Raw genomic sequence first — 13,866 nt, forward strand, 5'->3', positions numbered from 1 at the left:
CAGAGCTAATGAGGCAGGTCAGTGAGCCAGGACAAGTGAGAGAGACGCTGAACAAACCAGAAGAGCAATCACAGCCGATCCAGAAGACCCCGGGGATCACATCTGGGCTTCAGCTGCATTTCAGCTCCAGGCCCAGAGAAGCAGCACAGCCAGGTGCACCAGAACCACCTGCAATGACTAAGGACCTCCTGCCTGGCTCTGGGAGACCAGGACCCTGAAAGAACCACCTGGAAAGCTGAGGATTATTCAGCAGAACCCCCCCCCCCCCGGCACTCCCCCCTAAGATTCCCAAAGCAGCCAGACAGATGTGGGTTCACCTGTCCCCTACTCCCTACCCAGCTGCCCAGACAGTTGAAGTCTGTTGTCAGAGCAGAGACATGGTTGATTGCAGCAGAAAGGGATATCTTGAGAGGAGCCTGGGCTGCACCGAAGGTTGGGTAGGAAGGTTGGGGACCCAGGCTGGACCAGGGGCAGGGACAAAGAGCTACTCAGCAGGGCCAAGGCCATGGTCAGGGAGGAGGACAGCTGAAGACGCTGAGCAGCACAAATGTGCTGCTTTGCACACTGGGCATCTGGCCACTGCTGCTGCTCAGATCCCAAGTCACTTGCTCCAGATTAAACATCCTACACAAGAGTCTCTGATGGGCTCAGGAAGGACCATGAGCCTAAACCCAGCCATCAGGAGGCTGGGAGAGTAGGCTTCTGGGTGTACAGCTTCAGAGTGGGGAAATGGTGCCAGCTCACATTGGCTGGGCACCAAATGAATTTAATTTCCTAGCACCCGAAGATGCTATTATCTCTACCATTGAGAGAGGAGCAGACTGAGGCCCAGAAAGGTGAAGTAAGTTGCCCAGAGTTACACAACTGAGAGGTGGCTGGGCTGCCTTCCTACCTCGATAGGCTGAAGCGGAAACCTGGGTTCCCAACCGCTCACTGCTCCTCAGCGAGTCTGTTTCCCACAGGCTCATATGGGGAGCAATTCTCTGAACCCCAAAGTGGGTGCAAGTGCTGGGTGGAAAATGCTGGACAAACATGCATTGTGCTGGATGAGTGACCTCCTGTGGCTTCCTGAGCTTCTCTGAGTCTCGGCTGACTCCTGTGGACATGCTATGATGCTGGCCATGTGCTGTGATGCTCAGGAGAGAGGACTGTGCACATCCCCCGGCCTAAGAGCTGCTCTCCACCTTCCCCTGTTTTACACCCACCAGAATCTTGTCACCTGTGAAGCCCACAGCATCTAGCCTGACACCTTAAATGAAATAAACTGTCAATAAATGCCAGTAGCGCGGAAATCCAAATGATATTGAAAGTAAAACCCAACTTTCAATCATTAGTGATTACTAAGGTATAGTTACTGACTCAATTCTATAATTTATTTGATCTTTTTTATTTTTTGGAATAATGATTGCTGCATTTGAAAATAATCTTATGTACTCATTATAAGGATTTAAGAAAAAACAAAGGTATAGAGAAGAAACTTAAAATATCATCCTTGGTTAAACCACCTAGAAGAAATCATGTAGGTTTGATGTAGGTGATCACCTGATAGCTATATATATATATATATATATATATATATATAGTGTCCCCAAAAATGTATACACACACTTTGAATAATGAGAAAGGCAGTGTTTATTAAAATATATTTCATTTTCAAAATTGAGCTATCAGGTGTTAAAACATATATATATATATATATATATATATATATATATATATATATATATATAGTGTGTGTGTGTGTGTGTGTGTGTGTGCATGCGTGCCCATGTGTAACAGAGAACCCCTATAGTTAAGCCTCTCAGGGGCCACACATACATCCTGGACATGAACAGGGCACTAAAATTCAACCGTGCACAGAATCTCATTTGCATTCAGCAGAAGAAGGAACTGGAGTGAAGTCTTTTCTCCTATTTGGACTTTTTTGTTCAGATAGGATGGCTCCGCGTTCCAGTGGCAAACTGCCTGGCATTGATGGTGGCCCAGCAGTGTGCCCAGATCCCACAGCTCTGGAGTCCGGGGAGGGTGCTGGTGAAGTCAGGGTGGTGTGGCAGCCAGCCCAGTGCCTTAGGGACATGGCCTGTGGCATCTGCAGCCCGACCAGCAGGCAGCCAGGCCAGAGGCACCAGCACTCTCCTCACTCAGACGTCTTGGCCTGGGTGCCCCCTCTCCTCCAGCCTCACCCCCATCCCTTTGGGCAGAGTCCTAAAGGTTTCTCACTTTTGGGTCCCTGGTGACTCCAGTAGGTTAGGGGTGCATGGCCCCTTATCTCACATGGAGCTGCCAGCTACTGATGTCGGTTGAGCACTAGACAAGTGGCACATGAGAATGGGAATGCGCTGTAAGATTTTAAGGACTTTGTATAAAAACATCGCATTCATAATAATTTTTATAGTGAGCATGTGTTGAAATGATATACTATAAATATAGTGGGTTAAATAAGATATAATATTGAAATTAATTTCACCTGCTTCTTTTAACTTTTCTAAATGTGGCTACAAAACATGTGAATTGACACCTGTGCCTGGCGCCTGTGGCTCACGTCTGAGTCTTTGGACAGAACTGCCCCAGTTGACAGCATGGGGACCAAGGGCTGGCGATTATGAAGCACGGGCGGGGGTCGATGTGGACTCGTCTCCCCAAAACAGCTATGACTGGGCAGGCCAGCTCCCACCTGTGTAGCAGAGGACGCTGGCAGCGGTGCAGAGGCCAGATGGGTGAGGTGCGAGGGCGCTTCTACCTCCAAGTCCAACCTGAGCTCAGCGGGCCCTTTCCTGCCCCTCGGGGCCCTCATCAGGACCGAGTACCTGAGTTCCCTTGGTGTGGGGCCAGGGGTCTCGCCCACGCCAGGGCTGTGCCCACGGAGGCCCGACAGGTGGCCCTGCTGGCCTGGGCTCTGCCTCGCCCTCCTCAGTGAGCAGGAGCTCTGGTGAGGGCCGCTTCGCAGGGACAGCCATGTGGGGCACCACGCCCACCCCTTCCCAGGAGCTGCCATCCGCAGCCCCCACTGAGCGGGCCGTGGCTGGTGATGTAGAGGTGTGTGTCGTGCCCGCGGCAGGTCTGTGGAGGCTGGCAGCTGCTGCTGGTCCCCTCCCCAGTGAGCAATGCGCAGCCCCGCCTCCTCATGATGTGGGTGAACTCCAGGCCTGGCCATTCAGGCCCCAGTCAGGATGGTCACCCTCTCCTTGGAGTCCTGGCGTTCGGCCGCAAAAGAGAAGACCCTCAGGATGGGGAGGCAAGACCCCCGCCTGGGACCTGTCTTCTCCACACTGTCTGGGCCCACAGAGAGGAGGGCCTGGGACCTAATTCTGCATCCTCGTGCCCACTCGCGAGGCACTGCACCTTTCTGAGCCCCAGTTTGTGCACCAATAAATGGGGGTGAAAACCGCGCCCAATCCTGAGCATGTTAAGTGCTCCAGCCTCTTACCACCAAGAAATGGGAAGAGGCTTGACTTCTCTGAGGGAAAGGTGTTTCCTTTTAGTTAATAATAAAACTAGCAAACCCGACAGACTCTCTTCGCTTTGGACCTTCCAAAGAGCCAGATTTGTGACTTGACAACAAGCCTCTTGGACAAGGATGTCCAGTGCAAATGAACTGTAGCCGGAAGGCAAGCTGTCAGTCATTCCGTTTCCCGGGAGCCACGTTAAACAGTGCAGAGAAGCAGACCAGCTGAATGGTAGTAAAGCTTTGTGTAACGCAGTATGTCCAAAATATGCTCATCTAAAATGAAGTTAATATAGTTATTGATGAGACATTTTAAATTCTTTTTCTTCGTAAAATATCTTTGAACTCTGCATTCACCTTCCACTTCACATTCATATGAAGGTACGAGTGACCGCTCATCCGCTACCATCCTGCTCAGAGGCTCCACGGTGGACGTCCAAGTCCTAGGACCCCGTGAGCTGCAGGCCTGAGTCTCAGTTCGGCTCCCTGTCTATTGGAATCACCTGTCCTGATTTTTATTTATATTTTCAGTACTGTTGAGTGTGCGCCCTGGAAGCTCCCCACAGGCTTGTGTGATAAGGAGGTGACAAAAGAAGGTGGCCGGGGCTCATATGCACACCGTTGGTCTCCCAGCTCCCCCTTGTCCATGGGAGTGCCGGGTCTTTGGTTTTGGGCACTGGGCAAGGGGACAGAGTGAGACTGCCACTAGTGACAGGGCAGGGAGGGTCATAGCTCTGGAAAGCAGCCAGCCTGCCCCGCCCTCTGCTCACTGCCAGCGTCAGCACCGTCCGTGGCAGGTATGTGCTGAGCTGCTGTGGGGATGTGGTGAGATGCGCACTGGGAACCCTGTGGGGTCTGGTGATGGGCAGGGATCCTTCTAGGTCTGCGTTGGTCTTGCAGGCACGTGGTTGAAGTGGGGCAAACGGGAGGCATTTTGTTTTCAGACAAACTGGTGTTTAAGTTTTGGCATTTTGCTTATTAGCTGAGTGATGTTAGGCAGGATTTTCTACTCAGCAGAGATTCATTTTTCTCCTCTAGAAAATGGGCATAATGGTACAAGTTTTGGAGGATTAAAGACCATGTGTGCAAAGTGCATGGCGTAGAATAGGGACTTTATATTCCACTTACTATGTGGAATATAAAGTCCCTATTACTTGAACCCACATTGTATTTTTTACTTGAACCCACATTGTATTTTTTAAAATTTTCCAGATGTTTCTAGAATGAGAACAGGGAGGAAAAGGCTTCTGCACGCACCTGCGAGTGGGTGTGGGTCCAGAGCTCACTGACAGAGTCGTTGGAAGCTGTAGATTTTGTCCAGCAGAATGGGAGGGCCTTTGTCAAAGAAGTAGGAGCACAGGGAGGAAATGGAGGAGGTAGGGCCACCGATGTTGAACCTGAGGGAAGGGAGCGGAGACCACTGAGAGCAGAGCTGGAACTTGCTGATAAATTCCTCCTCTTCCCACCCCCCACCCTTTATTTACCATGGCCTGCTCCCCTGCACCATGGCCTGCTCCCCTGTGTTTCCTGTCAGTGGAACACATCATCTTGGGAACACTGTCCTTCCCAGTTGCATTCTCAAGATTTTCACTAAACCCACTAGGCGTCTCAGTCCAAGTGCCCTACCGAGGCAAACAGTGCAGAGCGCTCAGAGCTGTGAAACTGTGTCGGAGGTGAGGGAGGCTGTGCCTGTCCCAGGCCACGTAGCTGTGCCTAGATGTGCCCCGTGTCATGATCTTCCTGGGCCCCTGCCTCTTCGTCTGGGCCACACAGAGCTCAGGGATGGTTGATGGTCTAGGATGGTCTGGCTGGGCTCAGGGCCCATGACCTCAGCACCTGAAACTCCAAACCTCAGATTAGAAGGGTCTTTAAGCAAAGCACCCCTATAGGCTGGGCCTCCTTTTACTTAAAAAATGTAGATGGCACTATTTTGCTGACAGGGTCTTAGCATGAAGGTCATTCAGATGTTTAATAGAGCATTTGGAGAACGAAGACATCAGAGGTACACACAGGAGCCCCCAACTCAAGTTCTGGGCACACACACTGGAGCCCTGGGAGACAGTTTGTCTCCCCCGGAGGAGAACCAGTCTCCGGGATCCAGGGCCATGGCAATGTTGCAGGCCAGCTACCAGAGCTGAACTCCATCTCCGCCAATTCCAGCAGCTTCTGTCTGGTAGCCTGCCCCTTCCTTGGCCACAGAGCGTACCTGGGCAAGCTGCCGGTGGACCTGGGAGTTAGGGGGAGCCTCCCCTGGCCATTGCCAGAGGGGATTCTTCCACCTCCTCTTGTTCTCTGAGGAAACCCCCCTCTCTCAGGCACACCTGCACAGAAGCAGAAGCGAGGTGGCTGGCTGGAAGCATCCCCCAACAATCATGTTGTGAGGCAAAGCATTCTTTTTGCAGCAATAGTGGCTAATGTGTAAATAGTGGCTAATGTGTAAATACCCTCTGGGACTTGGCTTTATGATTCTCATGACCAGGTTGAACCACAACCACAGGTAGAGACCTAGCTCCCGAGACACGAATGATCACCAGAATGACCTGGGATGGTGCCTGTCAAATGTATAGATGACTGGGCCTCGCCCCTGGAGTATTGGACTCAGTGGGGCTGGGGCGGGGCACTGGAACCAGTGTTCTTCATGTCTCCCTTTCCTCTTCTTCTCCATGGAATCCTGTGACCAGGCACCTTTGGGGATCAGCAAATTAGCTCAGTAACTCTCAGTCTGGGAAGCACATTGGGATCCTCAGAAGAGTTTTTAGAATCTACCAATGCTGGGGTCTCACCCAGTCAATTAAGCCAGAACCCTGGGCTACCTGGCCAGAGCCCTGAGAGCCAGGTGACCCAATTCTTTTCAACTCTCAGGGTTCTTTTCCTTCTCTACTGGGCCCATAACTCTGACTATCTTCCAGCAGCAGACCTGGCCTGATCAGGAACCTCTGACCCCCAGCCCATTGACCTCATGTCAATAATCATAGCATCCCTGTGTACAATCTTCTTCCAGACATGCTCCACCAGCAGCTCTGAGACCTGGGTGAGCAGCTCACAGTCTCCAAACATGTCAGACCTCAAGTAGCCAATGTTGTCCTCAAGCACGTTAGTGTGGAAGGAAAATTGATCAGGTCTTCAAAGACTTTGGGGGAAGGGATCTGAGATGGAGAGATCCAGCTCAGGGTCAGGAGAGAGCAGAGTTTAAAGCTTAGACAAGTGGACAACAGAGATTTCCTTTATAGCAAGAGAAATATTAAGGGTATATAAAAGGAACCAACCTTTCTGAGGTGCCGGGAGCTTAGATGGGTGGTAGCCCTGGGTTATGGAACCACAGGTGGCTGGCAGCCTCCTTCCCAGGAATGCTCAGAGTGCCAACCCCATGCCCTGGAGCTGCAAGGCTTACACATTGTCTCCACTCTGTTTTCCCTGATCTCTCGCCAGACACTTCTTGATGTCACTGAGGAAAGGAACTTTATATTCCACTTACTATTACTTTTACTTGAACCCACATTGTATTTCTCCTATTTTCCAGCATGCCCGGGCCTCCCCCTTTCTCTACAAGGCTGCTCGAAGGCTGCTGGCTCTGTGAGCTGGACTGAGGGTAAGGAGCCATCAAGGCCACCACTGTTGACTGGGACCCAGGGCCTGTAGGTCATGCTCTGTCCTGTCCTTAGGAACAGCTCCCGGGGGCCATTCGCTTCTGCACCTTCCAGACCTCAGCTTCTGTTTCTGGAAAATGGACAATTCTGCAGCAGCTGCTGTTGGCATCCTCAGCCCCCCTCTGATTTCATGCAACTGGACCCCAGCGACAGGCCCGTCCTCCGGCACATGCCTGTTTGCCTGCTCTCCACTTCAGAACCTTCTCTAAGCTTCCTCAGAGTGTGAGGTCCAGCAGCCGTGGAAGCTGAAGTGCTCCCGCAGGAGGGTGGCGGTGATAGGGGGTGAAGAGGCACAGGGCCCGGTGTCTGGGCCCTGGAGGAAGGACAGCAGCAGGGGCACCATGGAGGACGCCCCTGCCCCCCGCGGGATTCCGGTGCAGGTCCATCATCAGGGGCTCCACTGCCTGTAGAGGCCCCCGCACCTGGCGCAGGATGCACGGGCCTCAGCCAATGGAGAACAGGAGCTGCAGAGGGGTGGCTGCAGGAGGCATTTCTCACACTTGTCAGCGTCCTGTTGGAACCAGTAAGCACCTAGCTTCCGGCCATGCCTCCCTCTCCTGCCCCTTCACTCCCGCTTCGGTGACCACCTACCACACACGTCGCCTATACCCACGCCGTTGTCTCAGGCCCTCTTTTAAAGGAACCCAAGACAACCGCTCCCCTCTGTGCAGTGCCATCATGGATGATGAAAGATGTGGAGAGCTGTTGTAAGTGCTATGCTCGATGGAGCTCGTAGCTGATGGAAGTACTTGCTCCCCTTGGCCACTGGGCAGGAGAACTTCCCGCATCCACCCAGCAGCAAACGCCTCAGCACTGATTCCCCGCTCAGCTCAGTGTTTCACGAACTTACGACTCTTCCCAGCACCGACAATGAGAAGCCCCGCAAACACGTGTCTTCCACCCAGAGGAGAGTGTAGCGCCTGCTATAACAGGGGTTTCCAAACCGAGTTTTTGTGGGTAACAATTCTCCACAGAGGTGCTCAGGGACCCCCCCCCCCACCCCCCCGACCCGAGCATGGGAGTGGATGGGATGCAGAGGGAGAGAGAACAAGATATGACTGTAAGAGCTCAAAGGTGAAAACAAGTCTGGAAGCCGTCGCCTTGCACCTCGCACAGAACCTGGGCGGTGCTCGGCCCAGCCCCTGTGCCTCTCACCTGCATGGGCACAACCCTCAGGAATCTGGGCTGTCTTCAGGTGTGGTCCCCAGACAGCTCCTGCAGATCAGCCCCCAGCATCTCAGCCAGCGCCACTTCAGAGGTCACCCTCGAATAACGGCTCTGCAGATGGCTGTTTGGCAGCCACGTCGGGGGACCGGCTTCCCGGCGGTCTGCAGCACAGGGGGCACCTAGATGCGCAGGCCCGCTATGTCCCGGGCGGGGAGAGGGCCTGGCTCACGGCACGGTGACGTCGGGCTCTACACCTGCCAGGTCCCAGGCCTCGCCAGCTGGTGCTCAGGGCCATTTGCGTGGGCATGGAGAAATATAAGGGACTTCTGTCCACTTGGTAGATGCCCACCGAGAGCGTCCCTCCAGCTGTGGCTCCCGATGACGGTGGCCTGCCGCAGGTCCTGCATGGTGTGAGAAAAGCCTTGGCTGCCGACCTGCTGGTCGTAGCGAGGACATGCACACATCCTCATCAGGATGTACAGGTCCTTGTGGGGGCCGTAGTGCTGACTGGTCTCCTGGGGCAGGGTCACACCTCTGTGACCCTCGAGGTGGCCCTGTCAAAGACAGAGTAGAGGTGCTGGCAGGGCTCTGCCTCACAAAAGCAGGAACAGAGCAGGGGCACCGCCGTGGAGTAGCTGCCAGGGTTGCAGCACAGATCGATGACCAGCGTGGCCGGTCCTGTCCACCAGCCTCTGCCACACCAGCTGCGCCAGCTGCGGCCCGAAGCCTTCATGGTCTCCAGCTCAGCCATGGCATCAAAGCCCAAGTAGCCCAGCCGGCTGGTGGCACCTCCCTCTTGAACAGGCCCGGATGGGGTAGGAGGGTTCCTGGGGGAGCAGCGGGCAGGAGAGGGGGCGCCTCCTCTGTGCAGCAGCAGAGCATGGTGGTCCCCAGGCAGGTCAGCCGTGAGCTGGGAAGCCAAGGACTCCAGGTCCATGGCTGTGTGGTAGGCGCCCCCTCGACCCCACCCCCTCGCCCGCCCTTTCCCCCTCCCCTGCCAGCTTGGCTCATAGCAGGTCTCCGATCTGCCCAACAGCCTCAGGCTGTGCTCAGTGAGCCTCCAGCAGACACGCGTGCCCTCTACCAAGGCTCCAGGCCCCGGTGGAACACCAGCACTCCTGGGCCCTGTCCAGGGCCTCCTTGGCCAGCCGGATGGCATGCGGCGCCTCGCCGCCCCCGAGCCAGTGCTCGTGGCGGTTGCTGATGAGGGTGAGCAGGGGCACCGTGAGCGCCAGGCCGTCCTCGGGGTCTGCAGCAGGGGCACGTGCGCTGTGCAGCGGGCTGCCCGCGGTGATCTCGCCCACCAGCGTGGCCCAGCCCGGCGACGGCAGGAGGAAGTCCAGCTCCTTGGTGGCCTGGCCATTTGGTGGTGAGCCCAGGAGCCACAGTGCTGGCCCAGCAACCGCCCCCGCCCCCAGGCTGAAGTGCTCTCATGTGACCTTGGTGCTGCGGTCCTAGGTGGTGAAGAGGCACACAACCTGGCGTTCAGGCCCTGGAGGAAGGACAGCAGCAGGGACACCTCAGAGGACGGCCCTCCCCCACGGGGTTCCTGCACAGGTCCACCATCAGGGGCTCGCGGCCTGCAGAGGCCCCCACACCTGCTGCAGGATGCACGGGCCCAGCACCCCAGCACAGAGGCCTTGGCAAAGTGGCCGAAGCGAGTAGCCCACATGGCCCAGCAGCATAAACCCCTGGAACCCGGAGTCCCCCAGGGCCTGCCGGGAAACTTCTCCTCCTGCACCACTGGGACACCGCTGGGGGGGCCGCGGCTCCAGGCTCAGGCTCCGCGGAGGTTCCTGGGGCCTGACGGCCCACACCAGGAGCCTGGGTCCTGGGACACAGACTGCAGACCGGCGCTGAGCAGCCAGACCCTCCTGGGAGCCACAGTGGAGACGTCCACGCAGGCCAGGCGCGCAGGGCGGGCACGCGGTCCCCCAACGCTAGTTCCCGCAGGGCCCTGCATAGGCTGAGGATGGCCAGGGCCTCCCTTGGGGCCTCCTCGAGGGCGGGGAGGGGGGCGTCTCCACACAGGGCAGCATCCACTGCCTTCCCACAGCGGGCTGTCCCGCCCAGGGGCCCCGGGCCTGGACACAGGCACCGTGAGGAAGAAATGGGACTGGCCTAGCCTCAGCGTCAGGAGGCCCAGGCCCTGGGGTTCGCTTGCCCACCGCGACGGCCCTGCGCCTCTGAGGATGTGTGCATGTCCTCGCTACTCCAGCAAGGGGGGCCGCTGGTGAGGGCCACCACCTCCTTGTGGGCACTGCACCTCCCCCCAGGACCTGGGGCAGGGTCCCGATCTCGGTGGTTGTATTGGAGGGGCTCTCGTAGATGGCGTCCAGGTGCAGGGCCGAGTTTCCTGGGTGCAGGTAGGAGAGGTAGGAGATGGTAGGGGATGCCAGAAATGCCCCGGTGCAGGGCCCCTGAGCTCCCTCCGGACACTGGCCGCCAGGAAGCCCCCGAGCTTGCTCACCACCGCCTGGCTCAGGATGTTGTCCACCCGCAGGAGCCCACGTTGCCCTCCAGGACATCATGGCGGATGCCCTTTTGTACCCGGCAGGCAGTTCCTCTTGTGTGAGGTCGGTGAGTGCTGGGACTTGCCGGAGGCGCATAGGAGGTGACCAGGAGGGGTGATTCAAGGAGCTCTGCACTCCTGCCCGCCGTCAGGACGTGGGCCAGTGTCCGAGGGTCCGAGGTGCCCAGGCTCTCATGACTCTTGGCCGGCCGATGGCTCCCTGCATCCCACCCGGCTCTCTGGGAAGCAGTAGGCACCCAGCAGGACCTTGGCCACGTCCAGCACCAGGCGCGGCAGGAAGAGATGTGTGGGGCCAGCCAGGCCACAGGGCAGCGTGGACAAGAGCAGGGCCACTCCCTCCTCATGGGGGCCCCGAAGGGGGCTGGCTCCTGCACAGAGCTGCCTTCACCCTTGCTGCCGTGTGGCTGCCTTCCTTCCTTGGCCTTGTCAGCGGGCAGACAGGTCGGAGGCTGAATGTGGAGCTGAGGCTCGGCTTCCACCTCCAGTTAGCCTTTAATCCCAGCTAATCCAAGCTCCTCAGCCCCGGGCTGGCACAGGCTGGTTTGACCCAGAAGGTATGCTGAATCTCATCTTGCTGTGTCACTTCGGTGCATAATCATGTGAATAGCGACCATTTATTCTGAGTTCCTGCCACATTCAGGCTCCATGCTATATAGGCTGACAGTCTCCTTGCAAGTGGAGTCATTAACTTGCAAGAAAATAGCATTTCCCGTTGCTCTGGAACTAGATAGAATTCACGGGAGGCCTGGTTCTGCCGCTCTTCTCTGTGGCCTTAGGTCTCACTTACTGTGTAATTACAGAAAGGGGGAAAATAGGCGTAAAGCTCTTCACAGTATCAAGCAAGAAGGAAGCACCTAGCTACTAACATGTTCTCCCTGTTAGAAATTATCCCTGTTTCTTGGCTAAAGAAACAATTTAGTAGGTGGGGGAAGTGGGGTGGAGAGAAAGCCTGGGGGTCATTGGCTCACACAGTGCAGAGACCGAGCCCAAGGCCCCCATCAACTTCAGAGCTTGGAGTTTATTCCTAGGCCCTGCTCATGCCGCCAGGGAACCAGAGCGGTCCTCCTGACAGCTTCCAAATGATAGGAATGGCATGTCTGGACCTCAGTGTGGGGCTTGGTGAGTGAGGAGGGGACCTGTCTTCTGACATCACGGAATCAGGGATTCCAGGTCAGAGGAAGTTAGCTCTGAGGCCTGAGGAGCATCCATTCTCCTGTTGGCTGAGAGCTTGGCCACAGCCCACTGCTCACCTGAGTAGGACTTGGATCCCTGTTGTCCCAGGGCCCACAGGTAACCAGACCACTCTCCCTACCTGCATGAAGCACGGCCAGTCCCAGGTGATCAACTGCTGGACTCGCAGTTTTCCAGTTCCTGCTCCTTCACATGGAAGTGATGTGGGTCCTGTCTAGGACCAGAACCCCTTCTTTTTCTCTGCATCCCTCCAGGGGTGGGCGTTTCCCTCATTTAACAGGTGAGACATCGATGGCTCAGAGACAACCACCACTGAAAGCATGGGCACACAGCCAGGCAGAGCCCGGGGAGAGCGGCCTGGCTCACCTCCTTCCATTGGCCTGTTATCTCCAGCACACACGTGGGTTGTGCAGACAGCAGGCAGGCACGCATGTGTGCTCAGCAGGCAGCCGGAGGAGGCGGCCTTGGGTAGGGGTCGGGCTTTCTCAGCACACTTGACAGCCACAATCTACTCTCTGGAAGTCATTATCTGAGGATGTTTACCAAGTGGTTTATGAAGGCCAAAGAGGTCAATTAGCTAAAAGAAACATATTTTTAGCTCATTAGGATTTGTTTAATGCCCAAGTGACATATGGTCACACCACTCCATTTGCAGCGAATGAAGTGAGCCTGATGTATAATAATAGCAAGGCCTCCTTAGTCCCCGCTAGGAAGACTGCTCCTCCTGCTCCCCCTCCACTTGGGGAATCCCAGCTCTGAGCATGCATTCTGGTCTTCTGAGGACACGTCTCCACATTGCCTGAGCCAGGGGGGGTGGGGGCAAAGAACTGGAAGAAGTCTCTTTCTGGGGAAAGTGCTTGCCCTGCAGGCTCAACATGGGATACCTGGAGCTGTTGCTGCACCTGGATTTAGGTGAATGGCCCAGAGCCTCATGGAGGAGAAACTGGAGTTTGTTGTGAGTCGCTGAGGTAACTGAGTTAGAGAGAGCCTGCAGGAGGAGGCAACCTGCCCTCCTGGGGTGTGGCCTGAGCTCATTGGGAGGACATTCTGTGCCCAGAGTTCTCCATACTCTCCAGGAGCGAGGGGTGTCTGGCGCTGGACAGAGGAGAGCAGGTTGGGTGCAGATCTCAGAATGAAAACAGGAGATGCTATGCATCTCCCACCCAGCTCTACCTGGCATGGCCCAGGGGCTACAGGGACTTCCCATGTGATTCTGAGTGTTGACTTTGGAGTTGGGATGGAGTTGGAAGCCTTGGCCTCCCTTCCCATGTACAGACAGCCACATGGGCAGAAGTCTCAAGAGTGTGAGCTTAGGAATGCCTCCAAAACCCTATGCTCTCTAGACTAGAGATGTAGATTAGGTGACATGACTGCTCTGTGCCTTGGCTTCCTCAGGGAGAATCTCACAGTGCTGTTGCAACAGCGTTCCCAGGTAGGCTGGAGAATCTGAGAACTCAGTAGGAGCTGGTACGTGGCAGCCTGTGACCAGAGCTCCTCTGTGAAGTTGGGGAGAGATGCCCCAAGAGGCAGGCATTGCCCTTAGGACCCTGGGGTACCAGGTACTTCTGAGGCCCCAAACCTTCCACAGACCTATGTATATATGGAGAGTCTGTACACTTGGGAAATGCCCAGACTTGGGGTTCACTCCAGAGTGCACCCCACACTGACCCCGGCATAAGATTAAGGCTCAGAAGGTGTGCTCCTGGGATGGTCAAAAAAAGTATGCCTGACTCTGGGCAACCCAGGAAGAAGCACCTGTTACATCCTGAATTCACTTTTGCAGTGGTCAGAGGCCTCGTCTGTCTGGTTATTTATCCACCCACTCACATCCATATCTATCTATCTATCTATCTATCTATCTATCTATCTATCTATCTATCTAT

At 55.7% G+C, this 13,866-nt stretch overlaps 1 protein-coding gene across 1 annotated transcript; it reads right to left on the bottom strand.

Annotated features, from left to right (window-relative positions):
• Nucleotides 1–2,759: 2,759 nt before the first annotated feature.
• On the bottom strand, nucleotides 2,760–11,136 carry RBP3 (retinol binding protein 3). Its single transcript, XM_054729327.1, is given in 31 exon segments — nucleotides 2,760–3,024; nucleotides 3,026–3,146; nucleotides 3,852–3,888; nucleotides 4,703–4,748; nucleotides 4,750–4,842; nucleotides 6,402–6,558; nucleotides 6,561–6,610; nucleotides 8,175–8,199; nucleotides 8,263–8,295; nucleotides 8,298–8,378; nucleotides 8,381–8,469; nucleotides 8,471–8,536; nucleotides 8,538–8,630; nucleotides 8,632–8,788; nucleotides 8,791–8,935; nucleotides 8,937–8,983; nucleotides 8,986–9,039; nucleotides 9,042–9,124; nucleotides 9,126–9,218; nucleotides 9,256–9,754; nucleotides 9,757–9,796; nucleotides 9,799–9,839; nucleotides 9,842–10,090; nucleotides 10,303–10,406; nucleotides 10,408–10,675; nucleotides 10,678–10,764; nucleotides 10,767–10,811; nucleotides 10,814–10,913; nucleotides 10,915–10,987; nucleotides 10,989–11,121; nucleotides 11,124–11,136. Coding segments are annotated over 31 exon segments (3,387 nt in total).
• Between the last annotated feature and the right edge of the window lie 2,730 nt (nucleotides 11,137–13,866).

Source organism: Eptesicus fuscus, chromosome 17, assembly GCF_027574615.1.
Source record: "Eptesicus fuscus isolate TK198812 chromosome 17, DD_ASM_mEF_20220401, whole genome shotgun sequence".
NCBI classification, from domain to species: domain Eukaryota; kingdom Metazoa; phylum Chordata; class Mammalia; order Chiroptera; family Vespertilionidae; genus Eptesicus; species Eptesicus fuscus.